Source organism: Varroa destructor, unplaced genomic scaffold (assembly GCF_002443255.2).
Source record: "Varroa destructor unplaced genomic scaffold, Vdes_3.0 BEIS01000004.1, whole genome shotgun sequence".
In the NCBI taxonomy this organism is placed as follows: domain Eukaryota; kingdom Metazoa; phylum Arthropoda; class Arachnida; order Mesostigmata; family Varroidae; genus Varroa; species Varroa destructor.
Window position 1 is genome coordinate 36,808,394 of NW_019211457.1, and position 20,327 is coordinate 36,828,720.

The 20,327-nt window shown below is 40.1% G+C and overlaps 1 protein-coding gene across 4 annotated transcripts in view; it reads left to right on the plus strand.

The window, feature by feature from the left end:
• LOC111249117 (uncharacterized) overlaps window positions 1-17,561 on the plus strand; it is an 82,278-nt gene extending 64,717 nt beyond the window's left edge. For 3 of the 4 annotated variants that reach the window (XM_086986500.1, XM_086986501.1, XM_086986502.1), the window contains 5 exons: window positions 2,779-3,024; window positions 3,641-3,772; window positions 5,382-9,318; window positions 12,076-16,720; window positions 17,127-17,561. In XM_086986500.1, the coding sequence (XP_086842626.1) occupies window positions 2,779-3,024; window positions 3,641-3,772; window positions 5,382-5,515 (512 nt within the window). In that variant the 3' untranslated portion in view covers window positions 5,516-9,318; window positions 12,076-16,720; window positions 17,127-17,561. The remainder of the gene's footprint in view (window positions 1-2,778; window positions 3,025-3,640; window positions 3,773-5,381; window positions 9,319-12,075; window positions 16,721-17,126) is intronic. The other variant, XM_086986499.1, reaches the window with a different exon arrangement.
• The last annotated feature ends 2,766 nt before the right edge of the window (window positions 17,562-20,327 follow it).

Sequence of the window (20,327 nt, forward strand, 5' to 3'; positions counted from 1 at the left end):
TCGTATGAGCTATGTGACCTTAAATTTTTTAGCTAAAAAAATTGTCAATACCTTTTGACAACCCTATATATGTACATGTACACGCTAAACGCAAATGCTAACTTTAAGCTTATTAAATTTCGGGTAGCAGAACGATTAGTTTTCATTAACGCTTTATATATATATATACATATATATATATATATATCAAGAACATAATGCCTTGTAAAGGAAATTTTGCTTTTTTTAGTCATTAGCTTTTGCGGCGATTGAAAGCTTTCTATTGATTCTATTGCTGAATAAGTTATTATTTCGACTCAATTATTCATTACTTTGAGCCGAGAATCTCTTCTTTACAAGGTCTTATTTTTGTTCCGCCGCTTCCTCTTAGGGACATATGGTAGTCTAAGTTTGAATCCGGTCGTGGACATACAGCTTATTTCGTACCGGGGAGCCTGATCGAAGGCCTTGTAGCGGTCCCAGATGTAAAATTCGAAACGTCCAGACGTTTTTATCCCTTGACTTGACTAACTATCACAAACAGGTTTGACAAATCATACCGGTAGATAGCCCATTGAATTTTTGGGGGTCTAATATAATCCATAAACCTGAGATTCTCGGGTCAACCAATCAATCAATATTTCTTATAAATGAATTAATCAATTATTACATATTTATACTATTGCTATTTATTATCTGTTCGATAAATGTGGACCATTTTTAATACAGTCACTTTTGAGGACAAACATCATGGGCAAAGCGATATGCATTTTTATTTAGATTTAAAAAATATACTTCTATCGAGAACTCTAAACTGCCTTTAGATCAGCAAAAACCAACCGAAACCTTGACTGCCCATTCAGTCTTCATGGCAGCTCAGAGGCAGCGGACGAGTAATTAATTATGTGTGCTCATAGGGAGGCTTTGTGAGACAATCTAGAGCTACTCAAATTCCATTGTGGGCGATGTACGTAATTTTGCATTCGAGTTTTTTTTTTTATCTTTACGAGGACTGTACTAACGTCTATCTCTGAGAACTGCTCCTACGTAGTGTCTACCTTTCGTGTCGATAGTGCATTAAACATACTGGTATCAATAAGGACGGCAGTGATACACAGCAGAAGGAAGTGATCATTTAGTAGGACGGTAAGGCCTAGCCAAAAGTTTGTGTTGCACAGGGAATGGCGGCTTTTAAAAGTGCGTCCAGCTTTGACCAATGTGTCCGTTCACGCGTCCTTGACCTATCGTCGCAATTGCAACACTAGATATCAGGACAAACGACATCCGTTCGGAATAGGAACATCGGATGATGTGCCCAGCTATTTCCTCTCTTTTTGGATTCCGATTACGCAATCGGACATAACTATAAGCTTTGCTCACCAGCAAACAATCCACAAATAAAACTGACCTGTTACGCCGTGCGACAATTCAATGTGTGCATGTGGCCATTGCTCGTGGAAGGAAAGGAAAAGTAACCCCGCTACGCATGGCAGACAACTTTCGCTCGGTAATCTACTGGCCTATCGGTGTTCAGGTTTCGTTACGCCATAAAATTTCCATAATGCAGGCGCTGTATCAGTTATCGTCGCAGCTAAATATGCTACAGACTTCTTCTTGCCGAAAGCCTGATAATGCTTTTCTGGACCACTCCGTAATTGCTATCGGCTGATACATAGCGTGTCATTCGTTTATGGCAAACGGTGTAACTCAAACGCTAAATGCTGTTTTGCCTCACAGGCTCAGCGACAGAAAGCCGCACAGCTACGGAGAGACCTGCGGTTAAATTGAAAAAACCGAGCCCGCCATTTTTCCATTTCCGTGGTTCCGATTGAGAACGTTGGTCAAACGCACTCGAAGACGGTGTTCTCTTGACATCCATATTGTAAATAAATCCAAATAAAAATGTTTTCGAAACTATTTAGCTGTGCTAGCTTGAAAGCTTTTACAAAAAAAAAATACCACTTAATCAAATAACCTACAGTTTGATATGTAAGTACCTGTACATTTCTACAGAGTATAGTTTCACGTACGTGTAACGTATGACACACACCTCTTCTGCCTCCCTTCGCGTATAGAATTCGCTTCAACCGTCGTTTTCGACCTTATAAATATACTTTTCGGCCGAGTACAACGACAATTTAACCCGCAACGCCTGCTGCCCGCGTGTTGCGGAGTTCCTATGGGAGAATACTCTCACATGTTTGTGCATTCATGGATATAGTAAACAACTGATGCGTCGTGGACCCAACAACTTCCAGCTTCCCATTAATCGAAAATTCACGACTAAAAGTCGTTCGCCGTAGCCAACGATAGTAGACTAAGAATATCTCTTCAGTGGGTCAATCACGGCCGCCCACATCCGGGACGACTCTCCAGTAATCAATTAGCCGAACCGAAAACGTTGGGCTTCTCAGAGTATTTTGCTATCCATAATACATCGATGAAGTTTGCACAACTATGAAGTCGCTGCTTTATAAATGTTTTTACAGGGTAAAGTGGTGAAAATCTGTGGTCTGGGCTCGTATTAATAGGACAGCACAAATGGGTATAGTAAAACTGACAAGTACGAATGAAGAATTATCAGTCAAAGTTAGGTTTTATACTCCTTGGCCGTCATTCTGCTCAACATCTTGTAGATGTGAGAAATAAATTTGCAAATCGTGACCAATGCTTGTGGTCAGGGGCTGCCCCTTAATATAGTGTCAATGAATCACTAATGCAGGATTAGAGTCATTATGATGCGAATGACAAACGCAAATTGCGCACCCCCCTTCACGTTACAATTGATTACTGTTCCAGGTGCCTACATCGAAGTAGCGAGTTTAGCGCGACGAAAAGGCGGGGGCCACGTCGTTGGGTTTGGGACTATGCCGTTTGGAGGTCCCATGGAGGATAGCCTGGGTCGTAACAACAAGAAGATGACGGGGAGACAGGAACTGGACGACCCGCGATTAAGCGGAGATCCGCAGAGCGCTAGTGCCTTAGACGACGACGAAGACGCTGCCCGCACAGGATATATTGTATCCTTTTTTAGAGTTTTCCCAGGTATGTGGCTGCTGCCTACTGGCAAGCAAGCAAGTACTATTAGTGTAACGTACGTACAATAGATGGTGGCAATGCTAAATAACCGAATGTTAAATTTGCTTCTGTGGCAGTACGGATCTCCCCGTTCCCCAGGTACCTCCGAGCTTGCGAGTCTGAATGTAGATGTTGAAACAAAAATCTTTCAAGTGGATTGACGATATTCAAATGACTGTTTTTTTTTTAAAAAAATGAGCAAGCAGGTCAAAAGAAAATAAGTTCAATGCTTCTCGCCAGAGCAATGTGCTGTTTATTTGGGAAAGACTTTGCGCTGGATAATGGTACTCGTTTTACCAATACGGTAGAATTAAGCAAAGCTGAATAAACGAGTGCGCCGAACGCTTTAATTAAACGTTTGATACTTTCACAAGAGCATATATGTACTCATTAAAACGTCTTCCGGACACCCTGAGCCTTGTTAATTCCTAAAGATGTTAACGAGGCTGAGGTCGGCTGAGACGAACCTTTCCCCGCAAGGATGAACTCTCTCATTGTGTTAACGACGGGTATTATTGTTATCTACATACGAGTAGAAAAATGATGTCGTTTGTTGACTTAGGTCGTTTTTTGCTGTTCTTAGGTGAGGATAGCGAACGGTTAGACCGCTCCTGGCCGCTCTGGACGGGCGCGCGACAGATCCACGGGCGATTACCCAAATGTGTGGGCCTTAATAGGATCTCATTTCACAAGAAAGTAGATCCTCATAGCTCAGGTAATTATTGACTAACGTCGATGTATAGTTAAGCCAATAAGACAGTGCGATTATGTATTATTCGCAGATGATTTATGCCAGAAAAAGGTACGAATCTAATGTTGTAAGCTTAGGGTGCCGTCTGCCACTGAGGACCATACAACAGTCCTTCTTCCGTTTCATTCCCGTATGCAAAGCATCTCCGCTGAAAAATGGTATCTTTGTTAACCTTAAGACTGTCATGCCCGGCAGAAGCAACAGTAGAAGTCTGGCCAGAAGTTCTCGGCTGCCGACATTGTCGCCAAACAACATATCTTCGGCGGCAGTCAAATAGCTCATGTAATGATTTAGGCTTCAGTACGTTTTGCTGGATCCGTCTATAACGTTTCCGGATATAGCTATTTCAGTTGTTCTCAGAGATTGGTTTGTGCTGTCACTAAATGCTACTAATAGCAAGGGTGCGATCGTTTTACTGCAGTATATTTAGCGACTGGTTTGGCTGAATAAAATTTAAATAGATTCACAGGGCAGCAATAACTTAGCGAGGAGCTAATGGCCAATGTCACGATGTCATAGGCCGCAGGAACTAGTTTAATTCTGATGCAAAAAAAAGCTCCTGATAATAGTATAAACTTGTATGACCTAAACGAGAATAAGTGATAATATTGTAGAACGGTTTTTGTTATATATTGAAGCTTTGGATGATTCTCTTTCGTTAAAATGCCTTACGTATTTATGAAGCACGTATACGCAGGTAGCATAGAGGTTGTTCATGCTTTGTAAAGATACGACAAAAAACCTTATTATTAACCTGCATTCATTTAGTTAGGACTGAGGCACTGTGTAGCAGCTCGTCTAATTTTTACTAAATTTCCTATTTTACAAAATAGATATAATGACAAATAAAAAAAAGTTCCTCAGACCCAAATGTAAAAACAACTGTATTCAGTAAATACCAAAAACAATTCATAGCAGGTCAGTTATAGACTGGAAACTTTCATGGGGGACCGTTGTAGCTATGTAGTTATTGTAAAGAACAATTTATTAAGCTGACTGTTTAATTTTTGGAAAAGTTTGCCGCTGCGAGATAGCTCAGAGACTTCATAGCATATAAGCATAATTTTAACATTCAGATCAATATGGTTGGTTTAGGCTATACAAGCCGTGAGCCATCAGTTAAAGGGCACGCTCGGATAACGTGATTCTGTAACTGACTAGTGGTAGTAGAGCAGTCGTTACCGCCAGTACGATAAAGAGCTTGTTATTCGGTGCGTTTTGTGAGGCAACGATGACGAAAACTTACGATCAACTTGCGCGCGCATTGTCTTCATGTAATCAAAAGACCCGTATGAGAACAACTGTCCTCGTTATCTTTTGCTCAGGCTACTAGGATTGGCCAAATGATCCTTCATCAGACTCGAATAGTCATCAATGTCTGGCACTATTAGAAAGCTTGCTATTTCTTAATGGCTTGTTCAAGCAAACGAGCAAGCCAAAACAGAGAGTACCAAGTATACGAAAAGGTTTCATCTATGATCTAAATAAAACAAATAACGGTCAACGTAAAGGACAGTCTCTTCTAACCAGCTAACTTTTCTACCATTTGATGTGTATGCTGTCTGCCGTGCAGGTATAACGTACGTATTGTTATGTGAATGTCCGCGCATTATGGATTATTTGACGGAAGCTTGCGTTCTCGTCGACCAATTGCGAGCTAGGTGTTGCGGGTACACCGCTCTCTATCGGGTTATCGACAGTTTCTGATCAACAACGATTCTGAAAACAGCCATAAACGCTTCTGAAACGATTCAGCGTCACTGCTACCTCGACGACGACACAATCCGTAATGACCGTCGCAACAGCGAAAGCTGATTCGATATCAGAGTCTGTCACGCTGCTCGCAGTAACAAAGATCAGCAGTGGATCAGACCAGCCGCTGCTCCTAACGTGATGCCCAACTCCATCTGGCAGAAACTCGTCACCCTCCTGTTATTAATCGTTTGCCATCGACCGAAGTTTCTGAATATAGCAAACAAACACTCTCAGAGGACTCGTGCATTAGCTCTACATTTCGAGCTCTTTTTCATACCCGATGAAAGAAAAAAAAAAATATATATATATATATATATATATATATATATATATGAGAAAAGAAGGAAAGGAGGGAGGCAAGATGGCCGGCGAGAGGTCCGTCCGTTACATGAGTACTGTGTCATCTTGTGTTATGCGCAATTCGGTCTGAATAAATAAGTACAATAATTGTTTTATCTCGTTGATATTGTACGGTTTCAAAATTGCTTGCGCATTGCACAAAGGTAGCCTAGCGATCAACGCTATTCCCGTTGTTAGTAGTACCGATTACCAGAATATTGACCGCAGCAAAATGGAGTGGCCACGGTGGTGACCGCTTTGATCTGTGATCTGTTTATTACTAGAACTTAAATGCAACTGTTATTGATTGTTATTCTTCTTCTTCTTGTTCTTCTTCTTCTTCTTCTTCCTCTTCTACTACTGCGATTGCTAAGCTAAATAGATGCGTGTACACGCTGTAACGTTGTACTGAACAATTTTTACTTAGCGGGTAGTCAGTCTATGCAGCGGACACTTAGTATAATGTCAGATTGGTGAGTGCGCCCTAATCCGTGCGCGCCACGATTTTGAAATAAAAATTACGATAGTCTGATTCGAAGAATGGAACAAGTATTTGTGCACGATGCGCACAACCACTAAAACTCACCGATACATGTATTTAACGGCGATGTATTTAGTTTCCTATAGAGCAGTCAGCGGGCGACCATGTAATGCCTGATACATTAATAGCTGGAAGGCGGAACGTTAAAATAATAATGCTGATAGCTCAAAGGCAATAATCTCGGTCTGATGTGTACAGACGATGATGACACTGAGCTAGTTGTCAATAGGGCTGACAAACTGTGATGTTGGTCATGGGATGACGATAGCCTTCAAATAACCTGGGAAAACGATGCGAATTAACTGAATTAGCATCGGAAAGGAAAAACGTTTACAAATAGATGCACGTTTATAATCTACGTACAGCCTCAAATATATACACGAGGAAAAATCCGAGTACATAGCTATACGTTTGCCGAACACATATACATACATTAATATTCATACAAGAAATTATGGAGATAAAGTGATACTGCTAATAATAGCGACACCGTAATTATTCAATTTACAATTTTAAAATAATTGTACATGTACACACTGGACCATTAAGGCTTACTCAAATCGATTCCATTCGAAAGGCATTTATAGCCAACAAAAAAAGTGTGCAAGAGAGGAAGAACTACAATGGGGAAAGATAAACAGGTCGGATGGGAGAGAACATGCCGTCCTTTTTGTAAAGGTCAACAAGCCAAGGAAAGGGATGATGCCTTCGTAGCAAATGAAAAAGATTAGCATCGTCAATTGTATGCAATGCAATGCGGTCATTGCGGCGATGATATAAAAATTTATGCACGGAAAGGGTGATGCTGATAACTGTGCATAATCAATATAACATATAGCAACGAACAGTTCGAGTCCCGTGCCTCCGTCAGGCATCTGCTTCAGGCGACCCAGAGTGTTTCCATGAGATCACGCATTCAGGCTTCCAGTCGATGTATATATATATATATATATATATATATATATACGGAAAGAGAAATCCAGGTGCATGTACTAGCCAGAATATACGGTATTGAATTGTGGCTACAAATAACTAACAAGGGTAAGTATTAAGTAACACTCGTGCGTCAGTCTGTGAAAAAAAAAGTATGTAAAATGTGTAGAATTTATACACGTCTATCCAATTACTCAAGGACACACCACTAACGTATTTGAGATCGGATCCATCAGTGGTTGAACCCTCGCCTAAGCAATCTCGCTGGAAATCGTTCGTGGAATTCCGTCTGGAATTGCATTTCTTCTGATTGTACGGCCGTGTGCAGACTCTACCCTGAATCTGTTAGAGACACAGAGGCTCTGTTACGTAACACTGACCGAAGCCGCAGGAAGAATATTGACCTAACAGACGAGGACTAGTATTTTGACGGCGACGCCAATGATCAAAGCATACTTCTGTGACGATGCTCTCCCAGTTAGGCCTAGCAGCAGTCTCCTAATAGTGACTCAACTTGACGCACCACATTATCCGTTCATGGTATAACGCACATCCTAGAGGTTGCGACATAATGACGCGATACAATCTCATTTAGTATTTTAGCACCTTGTCATCACGAGTGCCCTTCCTTTCACGATGACGCGTTGTTCTATTAGATTTTCAGAAGGCACTGAAAATTCCACTTCACCTAACATTGTGGAGACCCAAAGCTGTTCTATTACGAACGAAGAACACAAATTAGTTGAAAGATAGTGGCCCAACAATTTTAAGACCTTATTATAAACTATGTGCAATATGGTCTAGACTCTGTGTCTATAAACCCCAAATTACGCTTCAGATGCACTTTTCTTAAAATGATTCTACTAGAGCAGTTATTATTTATTATCATTAAGAAGGCAGAAGCACGAATCAGGCCCCCTCATCAATTATCAGGGCCCCTATCTACAAATCTTCGCACTGTAAATGCACTAATAGTTTTATTGAATAAACACTTTCGTGTACTAGATAAAGTGCAGTTTATCAAATTTTATTCTGCAATTGTCTTATAATGTACCGGAAGGCATTTTGGTCACAACAATATAAAAGGAATAAGAGAACCACGCACAGCGGCAAATCCCAAACATGACCATTTCATCTTAATAACCCCTAATAGAATGCTGTTGCCCCTTAAAACTGCGACTGAGACCAGAACATTTTGGGAATAAAGTTTAACTGAGTCCTATCATATTAGTACGATCGTTAATGAGTCATGCAGGTATCTAGATTTTAGTCATGTAGTCCATACGCGTAGATGTGCGTAAATTGACGTTACTGTCGGGTGTGCGCCATCTGGATCCATTAAATGATACGATTTCGTCTTGAAAATCCGCATCTACCATACCTACATTTGCTATCAACTAAGCCATACGAGCCAATGTAGTGCCGGTGACATTAAACTCATTGAAAAAATCGCTACCATCGCACAGTAAACCTGAGCGACTAAACAAAAATGACGTGATTACAAAGCAAAAAATAACAGAGCAGAAAATATCAACAATCTAACAGGAAAAACAGTTAAAATAGCAGACGACGCGGACATATTAACAGACAGGGTCTGAGTTTTAGTGAGATGGGTCCATAGGTCGTAGATCGTCGTCGCAGGCGCCCTGACAAAAGACACTCGTGTGTTCCGAGTTCGTCATCGTAACACATTTCGACAGTTTTTCCTCTATCGGCTATATAATAAACGAACAAAGAAGAACGGAAGATCTGTCCGTGCATCAGTCATTACGAAAGAAAGATCGGCAAAAAACAGATGTCGACATTCACCTATCTCGAATCCTTTTTTCTCAAATCACAGAAACAACCGCCCGAATACAATAACGTCACAGACCGCCATCAGCAGCTACGTCAACAACTGCAACAAAAAACAGAAATCCATTGACTGAGGTCACACAGGCAGGTAAACCTAGAGCTGAGCATGAACGAAGGCTGAACAGAGAATGAAGATTTAGAGCAAGAGAGAAAAGTGTAAAAATAAATAGAATAATAAAAAGCGTCTCCGTGATATAGCTGTATACATTAACAATTATATATATAGTATGGAACACGACGATTCTTATATGATTCGTGCACAGATGTGTCCAACGTGTGAGATAAACAGTAATAACAAGCATGTAGCCGTTCCCTGACCTATAATAGGGTGTGATAAACTAATTGACCTAGTACCAGCATAAACTAGGCAGACGTTCATTGATTGCGTATTTCTGCAGTGAAGCTCATCAGCGAGTGAGGAAGGGAGAGCATAGGTGCTATTCCTTGGTGCGGACAAGAACAATCAGGTGAATGTATACAGTGCGTAACAAATGTTGGCTGTGTTTAATAGCCCGTACTGAATTATATATATATATATATATATATATGCGTAAAAAACGAAATGGGAAGATAACTAATGGTATAGAGCTTGTTGTGCCTAAGGTCCAGCGACGAAAGCATGTTAGCTGTCGGCAAGGTGATAATAATAATATGTGAGACTCCATCAAAAGAATCAGGAGTCAGATAATAGGAAAGACAAGGAGATTATAGCCTGAGTCAAAGAAGAATTGATTCAACAAATTATCACTATGTGGCAAGAAGCTTGATAACTTAATGCCGCAGAATATCTTCAATGCGGATAAAATGATGGCATGTTAACTGAATACGGCTGGCGTTTTTTTCGTTTTTTTTTGCTGTAGCTATTGACGTAGCTGTTAATGGCGGTCTGTAACATTATTGTCTCTATGATTTGATATAAGGGACCTATATGGATTTTGAGTGACTGTAGTGAGAACTGCAGATGTATCTTTTGTTGATTATTGAGCATATTGCCTGTATGTTATGCACGCGGGAGCTCAAATGTGCATGGGTGATACTAACACGCCCAGAAGCTTCATGGTGTGTGCTTGATTAAATCGGGTCGAGACACAACAAAATATCGCCCACCGTTACTTGAGCCGCTATGGTAAAGAACAAAATTCTTGGGTAGAATTGCGTAGGTATCAAAAAGTTGAATGAGATAAGGCCCGTTTTCATTTTTTTTTTGCTGAAATTTTAGAACAGTGACAAACTCATAGGCCACTGAATTGAAGGTTGCCTTCAGCGAGGCCATATGCAGAAATTTTGGAATATGAATAGCGTAAGCATTACATATATTATGCAATTTCTGTACATGAATGTTCAAATAAACAGAGCGAAGATCGATCAAAAGACAAAAATGATCCTAAGAAGCTGTGACGAAAAAAAAAAAAATTGACGTTTTCAATAATTTTTACTATTGCATCTATAATGTTTGCTTATGGCCCAAAATGAAGATGTCTTGCTTTAAAAAGGACGCTGATGTTTGTTTTGGCTTCGTAACTGCTGTATTGTCCTACTAACTGTTCTAACGTTTTATGAGCCGTCGGCAAATAGAAACGTGGGTCTACTAGAGGTTCGGCGTTCACTTGTCATGCAGACGCCATATTGTGGTTGTATGTGAGCGAATTAGTACAGAATATTACGTGACAGGATCAATAATAATAATAATAATGTTAAAAGCCAGGACTGAGGCTGTATGATAGGTGTACAGAAAAGCTGAATTTTTCTAATCTAGTTAAATGTTTATTTTGATTTTGTTCAATTGTCATTATTTGTATTACATTGTATATTTTTATAGTGACATATGATAAAAGAAAGGTTTGATCGAATTCTAGAGTTAATCTGCCTAGTTCTTTTTTTATATCTGATAACTACAACAGTCTGTTAAGGTAAACTTCGGTCGATATCTCTAATCAAATCAACAACCGAGAGTTTGGTAACAATTTGCCTTTGATGCAGTATCTGTAGGGGACCACTATGAATAGCATGAACAAAGGTAAATGCACGCAAGAAAAAAGCAAAGAGATAAAGCGGATATCTCGTTATTTGCAACATACACACGAGTGCTGATATACTGAACATTATAGGTTAGCTAGCTAGTAGTAGAAACGATTAGAAGGAACCAGTTTACTGATGCAAGATATCGGTTAACGAAGTGTCGGTTTTAGAGACGAGGCGACGAAACAGGCTTGACAATAGAGATAAACATAGATCAAAATAGTAGAGCACACTATAACCTTATCGTACTTTTTGAGTTTTTGTTTCGGTCGTCACTGTTCGCGTATTACAAAGAAATCATTGTGGGCATTGAAAATCTCACGAACTTGAGGGCAAGCCAGTAATAGAACTTTTGCTCTATATTTTTTTCTACATATATACTTCAAACCAATTGTCGATTTGCTCTTCGTAGTGTTATTATACATAGCTTTTTTACAACCTTGGCTTTCCGACTTATGTGATTGAATTAAAATTGGTAAAGTCGAAATTATAAGCCGAAACTAGTAGTCTGTCTTTTTTTTTTTGTTTTGTTAATTTGAGATCGTTTTAAAGCCATCAGACGAGTCTTTCGATAATCATTTATTCAACCCAGCTGACATGCAGTCAGCGTTATTTCAACATTAAACATTTACTAGCTGATTTCAATATGCACTTGGATATATTTTAGCACGGGCCCTATGAAAACATACTTTAAGCACACGCAGAATTACTGCCTTTAATAATAACTCGGAAGCGATTCAGCTTTATTTTCTATGCCAAACAAGCCTCCGTTGGACATACTATAGGTTTTTTCAGGTGGTCTCTGGCATTTTTCTCGTATTTCCAGACGATCGGACCATAAAGTGACAACTGGTACTTCCTGTAGACAGACTTTGATGTCGCTGGTATGGCATCGAGTGCCGAAACAGAAGGAAAGGCAAGAAAAAACTTTTTAAAATAGAAAATATGTATGATTAAGAATAAGCAGACACGGGAATCGGGCAAATGTACAATTATCAACGCTTTTAATTAGCCCCAAGTGACATATCACAATTACTTTCTACGTAAACAAACGATACTAATTAAACTCTACCTTAAAATTATATCTATAAATGTTATAAACGCTTTGAGATATATACAGCTGCGAGCTAATTTTACACTGTGTCAAGGTGCGATTACACTGTTGTATAAGGCTAGCATTAGAATTTCTACCAAATCGTTTCTCAATTTTCAAGTAACAATTGCAGATTCAATATCTTCCGATGTACTTTTATTACTGTGTGTACCGAGGATCAAAGAGCATGAGCAAAACTAATAATTTACTAAATAGGCCTCTCGAGCGAATAGGCCAACAAACATCTATCCATATGTATGCCGACAGGATAATGAGCGTAATCGCGGCAGGTATGTCCTTGTATAATACTTAACTCAATCCGGTCTACGAATCTCGAGCAAATGTATGCCAATTAACTCTTAAAAGCAAGCGCATAATTATGAGCAGTATCTGTACGCTATGCCGTCAGCTTGTAAGCCATCTTTATCGAAAGGGATATTCGGACGAGTTTTTTTTACAAGTGCTAACAGAAACCTTCCTAGCAGACGTGCTGATCCCACGTGACTATCATCGGCGCTGCAGCTTCAGCTTGAACCCAAACCAGACCAGACCAGCTTGCGTTAATCAAACGATTCGTATCCATGTTTGTTCAGCTTGTTTTTACTAAGTACAGTGAGCGAACTTGACCAAAGCTTCCGCTTACTCACGCTCCGTAGGCTAGGCCTTACACTAATTTGTTCTCATAAAAGGGTGCGTCACTTTGGCCGACCAAACTTGCGGGCATCCAAATGGACTTCTTTGTATCCTTATCTGAAAAACTTATGGCGGCACGACGTCTCCTTTACCTTGGAACGTGGGCGCTGACTGGAAATCCGTGTCTATCTATCCACTGTGGGGACATCTTCTTCAACAATTGATTTTCTTATTAAGGCACCAAAGACGGCCGGCTAATCCATGCTTGAAAGGACTAAGAAGTAAATGGCGCCATAGGAGTTTGTGCGGTGGGAAGGCGTCTAACAATAGTCGGTCTTTATTGACATTTAGGAGGCAAAGTTTTGCGTTATTATAAGTTTGTGACTTTCATTGTAAAGAGAGCTGGCTTTTTTACAATAGCAAGAGGCCTATTAGACGCAGGGCCGCTACTCCGCTTGTCGCAGCTTGTACCTGTTCGTTTGATGCGCGTGACATTAGAAACACGCCCGCATTTTCTAAGATAAAGACCACGAATTCATAGGAGCGCAGGCAGGAGGTTTGTTTTTAGAATATAAAAAAAAAGATCACCTATTGTTCCCGTGCTTTCGGCCCAAACAGGCCCTCACTGAGACTAAAAGCATGTAAAACCGATACAGAGGTCTTAACTGTAATTATACAATACAAGACAGATAGCCAGAAATGCAGATTTAGAGCTTTTCACTTTAATCGGACAGCTTGTGTTTATCTAGGTCTTTTTTTCTTCAGCGTATCCCTTAATGTTGTGCTCTTGCGCTTTTGCTTCAAGTTTAACATCTAAGGCCTTTAGACGTTTTTATCTCTTGAGCAATTCTCGAACGGTAACTATCGGAAATTAGCAGCACAAGGAGCTGCGGTGAAGAATAATAGCGTTGAATGTATATGTCCCTCAGGGACATACATATGCTAACAAAGTATCGAAAAGCTCGATACGAACTGCACGTGTTTCAGTAATTCAGATTCCAGTTATTCCTATCGAGGGTATCTCTCGCGGCTTCAATATACGTGTACCACTGTATCTTTCAGTGTTGAAAACAACTTAATTTTCACTTGCGTGATTGTTTCAATTTATCCAAAATGCTTCCTAACGTTTGGAAAATGCAAGGTGAAGGCCCGTTATTAGAGTACATTGCATGAGGCAATTGTTGTCGGGCCTGCATTTGCTCAGAAGTCAAGCTCCTAGACATTCGTAGTTATGGCCAAACGATGTTTCAGGATAGTCCAACATAGCTCTTGTGGAATTTTTAACCCTCTTGCGGGCGCTTTGATGGTAATCCGCCAGGCACAAGCTGTTACTTCACTGTCCTGTTTTGGAAAATTTACACACGACCAAAATTCCTTCACTTTAAGACGCTTGCAAAATGCGACAAGCGGCATACGCTGGACTGTTCCGTTTTAAACATCATGAGTCGGGCTTTGAGCAAAAAATCTCCGACACTGCATCAATATTTATATACACGACCACTTTCGATGATCAGAATTATTAACAGATACAGAAACAGGTAATGATATACGATTCGTGTAACATCATGTGAGAAATGACTCATAACTGTTTCAACGAGGCAACACCATCACCGAATATGTTAATGTATTATTCTGCTAACGGACATGAACTTGCTGCTGCTGTTTAAGTTAGAAGCAATTCACAAACTTACTCGGTCGATATTGGGAACTCATTTCATAATAGTTTATTAGTTCAGGAAAGAGAAACAGATGACCTTGAACAAGTATGCAGTGACCTATGTACATTTTTCAGAGGAAATTTCAATGAAGTTGTCAGCGTATGCATTGATGTTGAACTTGTGTCTTGGCATGATTTACTGATCGATTGTCACCACTGCAACTATAACAATGATTATAATTAGTACTAATGTATATTGGTGAAAATAATGATATTTAATTAGATTAAACGCTCTTACCGCTGAGCTGAACAACACAGATGACAATGATGGGACGAGGGAAGAACTAATACAATGTTCCAAAGGTCACCTGCTGCCGCCGCCGTCATTATGTTGTATCAATTGTGTTGCCTCGTAGGCGGCGTTGGGCTTGCGACTTTCCTAAAGCCACCTCTATGTCCTTCTTTTTTTTGACCAGTCGATTGAAGACACAATGTCATTTAGCTTTAGAATGGCTCGAGTTTATTGGGTCTACTCCGTCATTGTTCCTATAGTAATGCTAACGCTAGTCAGATACGATTTCTTCTTTTGGAACCGCCGCAGCGATCGAGCCTCGAAAAATCGATGGACTAGTTACTGCGAAGGCTCAACTCGAATCGGATCGCTTGATCGACCGGTGCTGGCAGTACTTCACGCTAGCGACCGATAGATTAGATAGACTTAAGTGATCAGTGTACGGTAACAACGGTAAAATGTTGCAGGACGACTTTCCTATTGAAAGAAAAAGCTTACGTATATACACAGAGACGAATGCGTGCAGTCATGCATGGATGTTGTAGGTTTCTTCAGTGATGTTCATCGATTAATAACAACTGTTTACTTTGTTTTATTCATCTCGTATATTTACTATGATAACTGTATTCTGAACGCATACCCCTTCACGATGCGCTATCTAATTAAATGTCGGTTCCGATATTTGGGACTAGCCTACCTATGCCAGTAGGTGTCTGTTAGAAACAATGCACGTCCGTAGATATCGGTTAGCGATCTACTATAGCTAGATATTCTCGAGTGCCTCTAGTACTTTACACGATCTATAATGGTTTAGTAGTAACAGAAATAGCTGATTGCAACGGATAACCTGTGTTTTTCTTACCAGTGTTTTACTGCCTGGAACGAACGCAAGCAAACTGAACGTGCCTCAGGCCAGGGATCCTTCTTCTGAGCCTGATTTTCCTAGGCCCAGCCTGTCTGCCCCAGTCCATCGAACAGCCGTCTAGCAACAGTGGCTCAATTACTGTTATCGTATCCTCAAATCTATGTATGCCAGCGGCAATGTGCCCCATAAGATGCCGTTCCTGTGGCAAAAGCTAAATGTATAGATGTCGCTTGGCTTCTAGCTATAAACAAGGGGCGAGAACAATGTTTCTAATAGGCCAATTCTGTTCGAAGGATACGATCGCATTGCGGCTGACAGTAGACGAGCACGTAAGTAGATATCGAAAACAGCTAGATATTATGTTGAGGCAACAATTAGCGGCACACATTTAATATGTGTCGATTTTACAGGCTGTAACGGCGTGTACACTTAACTACAAAGGCTTATGCATAGGAGATGTTATAAATGTGACAACAAATGAACTGATCTAAGTGCAGGTTGATTCTACACCGACGCGTCCCCTATATATTCTTGACGTACCAATCAACGTAACGTATGTTGCAACAGACGACATTGTTTCAATGTCCAAATCAAAGCCATTTACTCTGTCAGTTTGCTAGGTCTGTTGAAGACGGCATCCAAAGGTGCCAGTTCAAAAAAAGCGCAAGTGATATCATTAGCGTGTGACTGATACAAACTTCATCCGTGTCTATGACGTGTGCCCGATGCCCGCTTGGTATCTAAGAGAATCCATCAGTTGTCGTTTACCTCGGATCAGTCAGTATAAATAAACAGATACACGTGTTAGATAGATACTTGCTGACAGAACAACACTAAGTTTAGCTGTCAAGTGTTTCATACGATTTTCGTTTGGCCGACGTCATTCAACCAAAGAAAGAAAAATGCCTGGACACTAAACTAGAAGATGACAGTAAGTATGACAACCAGGCCGATAATACGATCATGCAAATGCTGAACGATAGAAATGAAGCTTTGTATGTGTAGAGAGAGATATAATACGATTGTACAGTTGACGGATCAAAATGGAACTATATAGGTAACCAGAGATACAAATATATTCAGCTTATATAAGCGAGTGTTGTTTCATCTGAGACGCATTTAATGTTCATTAACTATATTTTATTGCTATTAAATATAGTATGAATTTCGCTAAATCTGAAAACAACGGCACTACAAATATTTATGAGGATAGCCGGGCTGAATAAAGATACATTGATTGATATTATCCTTACTAGTGTACTTCCTAAAGTTGTCTAATAATCCGTATGATTTCTATTTAACTCGTCTGATCGCGTTGATTGTATTTTTTTGCATAGGGAAGACTGAAATAGACAAAACTATTCAATATAGCCTATTTCGACGTTCCGGGAACACATCTTCGTTTACGCTAGCAACCCAGTATAGCATCCTTTTGGTCCCAGCATTTCCACCTGCTCGAGCAATCTTTGGGGCCTGGAAGCTGAAATTGGGAAGTATTTTCGGCCAGTAGAACATAGCAGCGTCCGGCAGCTTCGGCGCATCGATGACATTCATTTGTCTGCTCAGAACAGAAGGAACAATCTGCTCTTTATCTCCTGGATTTATTGATTGTAGAATTCCGTCGCTTTTCTGCTCATATATATATATATATATAGTCATCAAAATATGGCCGACTGAAACTAGAGGCGAAGTATTATCGAATGATTGTTGATTTGTTATGTCTTCCTTACTGAAATAACAACGATGCTTAAATAAATTAACCATAACTGGAACTCACGTGTCTTATTCTATGTGCACTACTTTCAACCAGCGACTTTTGGGGACAACCAAATCGTGTACGAATCTGTCCTAATTGCGTTCCTTCCGCAGTAGATATAATTTTGTCTCGAATTCAGTGTAGTTGCCGATATTAAATAGTAGCTAAACGAGTACGAAATACTTGTACTATCTTCAGCAGAACTCAATGTGATCGTTCGAGAGAAAGTAGTTTGCAGAGTCAATTTCCTTAGAAAAGGTATTTCCAGAAAGGTTTGACCGACCTCATGCCTCCTAGGTCCCTGGGTACGCCATCGACTGAAGGCAACAAAGCAAAGCTTTTCATTATTTCGCAGTACCTCTTTCGTCCGAACCGAGTAATACGCCGTCATAACATATACGTATGTATAACCTTAAAACTTTTAATCAGTAATAATCCTCGGATTGTTCTTTGCCTTAAAGCAGTAATTCATTGAAAACTAATTAAAGTGGACCAAGATTAATCTTTAAAAAAGAAAATTGATATTGGAAATGTAGCAGGGTGCAGAAACAATGCCGCCGACAGTTTTAGATAGATCCTTCTACCTGCAATATATCGAGTGAAAGGTTAATTTGAAATGGATAGAACTGCGTGGGGGCACAACCCCACAGATAAATTGGATGAAAAGATCCCATAAAAATACTTTGCCCGTTCCTTAGGTATGGCACCAATGGGTTTTATTTTGAATTAAGCAAAGATAAAAAAAAAAGCTAGAGTTAATCACTAAACTAAAGAGAAAGTTAAAAAAATTATGCATACATTTTTTCCCTTCATTTACTTTACGTGAACAAGGCATGTGGACTATAGAAAAGCAGACAGACGAGGTAACATCTCTATATATATATGCATGGCACAGGCCTGTAAAAACTTTAGCGGGAGGTTCGTTTATACCCGCTATATTCTTGAAACCTCACGTCGGCGAATCGTCGCATAGCTTATGATGAGGTCTGTTTGAAACTTTCGGTAAAAAATCTGAATATTTCTAGCAAGACAGGATAAACAAATTTATTGAGAGATGATAGAGATGTTGCACAGCCATTTCGTAATCTCCATTAATTTAAAAATGTTTGTAATTATTGCTGATATAAAAGTACGCCTCACTCGGATATGATCAGTTCATCCTTTGCTTTACGTGTGCCAGCAAAGGTTCTTTTGTCAGAATGTTTTTACCGGTATTCTTTTTTTAGATCGGTTTGTTAGATCAGAAGTCAGTGTCGAGGCTTCCAACCATTAGTTACCGATACCTTTTACTTGCGAAAAACGTGTGACTGCACCATTCTTCGTTTTTTTTTATTTTCCAATATAAATAAACCCTGGAATCTTTTCATTGTAATGACAACTGAACGATGACTCATTGAATGTCTGCGTGTTGAAATTTCCGTTCTAATTAAATTCACAAGACACCTTTGTGTATCTAGGTTGCTTCGCGCTGTTACAGTCGTCATACACTTGCCTACTAAGTTTAGGGAGAGGTGAGGTGATCTAAGTTTGAAATAGGCCGTAGACACACCTCATTCTGCACTGGGAGCAGGCCGTCCTCAGCGGCAATGCCGGACGTATATTTACTTACCTAGCAGAAATAATGTCGTCTGCAATAGGTACTTTGGAATGCAGAAACTTCATTAAAACTCTAATGGAAAAGGAAGAGGTATCCGAAAATTAAAGAAAGCCAAAGCGATCACTTTCCTTGCTGAAAGCAACAGAAAGTAGCGCAATGATAATTCAATTTATATCGGTGGCTGACAGCTCCAGGCTTGTTGCGTACAGATAATGTATGAGAGGCCGTTTCGTTAGAAGAACGCAACCTGAGTTGCAAGCAGAAGGGCGTTTCTCACGTTGGTAGGCCGAAATAAGGATCTGAAGCGTGACCTTAGTAGTTCTTCAACTTCTCGAGCTTGAAGCTCTTGAACTTGACCAAAAGTTCTACACTTGACAGCAAGGCCGCTATCTAATATGGAAAGCAGTGGTAGCCTGTATCCTGGCAGCCTCATGTGTAAAAGATACGGCAATTGCTGCCCGAACATTGCCAGGAAACTCTATTGGGCGCCGGAAGAACGGAGCGAACACAGCAAACTTCAATTTTCGATTAGAAGTTTTTTATTTTTTACAGTATGATGTATCTTAAAGGTGACGTAAGACGTCATAGAAGAGCTCAAGAACCAAAGCTTGCAAAAGGTTACCCCTATACAGAAAAAAACCGACCACACAGTACGTATAACACTGAATAAATCATTCGTTCTCTTGGACTTTCGTGACGTGGCTGCGTGTCTTCCGCAAAGCAGATATACCACCTGTACGTACGACTTCGCCACTTAGTCATCGCGTTTATCTAGATGGAGTACATAAAGGCGGACACTGCTATTCAATAATAGATGATAGAAACTGACTAACGAGCAACACTGATATCTGGCTTAGACCATTGACCATTAGACCCACTGATATTGGTACATTTAGGTCTAACAGTGTGCCCAAAGGGTAAAATGATTTGAACAGCTTGAGGAATAACGACGGCGTTTACTTTTATAAACACGTGGCTTTCTTGTTAACGTATCGTGTACCGTCGGCGAAATACTGTATCTACTCGTCCGTACGCTGGCGCTGCCGCCACGGACGAGACGGTGTATAGATGTACGACAAAGTTTATCTGGAACAAAACGGTAGAAAAGCAGATCCAAATGCATGGGCTGTACGGTAAGCGCGAACTACACAGCAGAAGAAGAAGGCGATGATTTCTATAAGAACG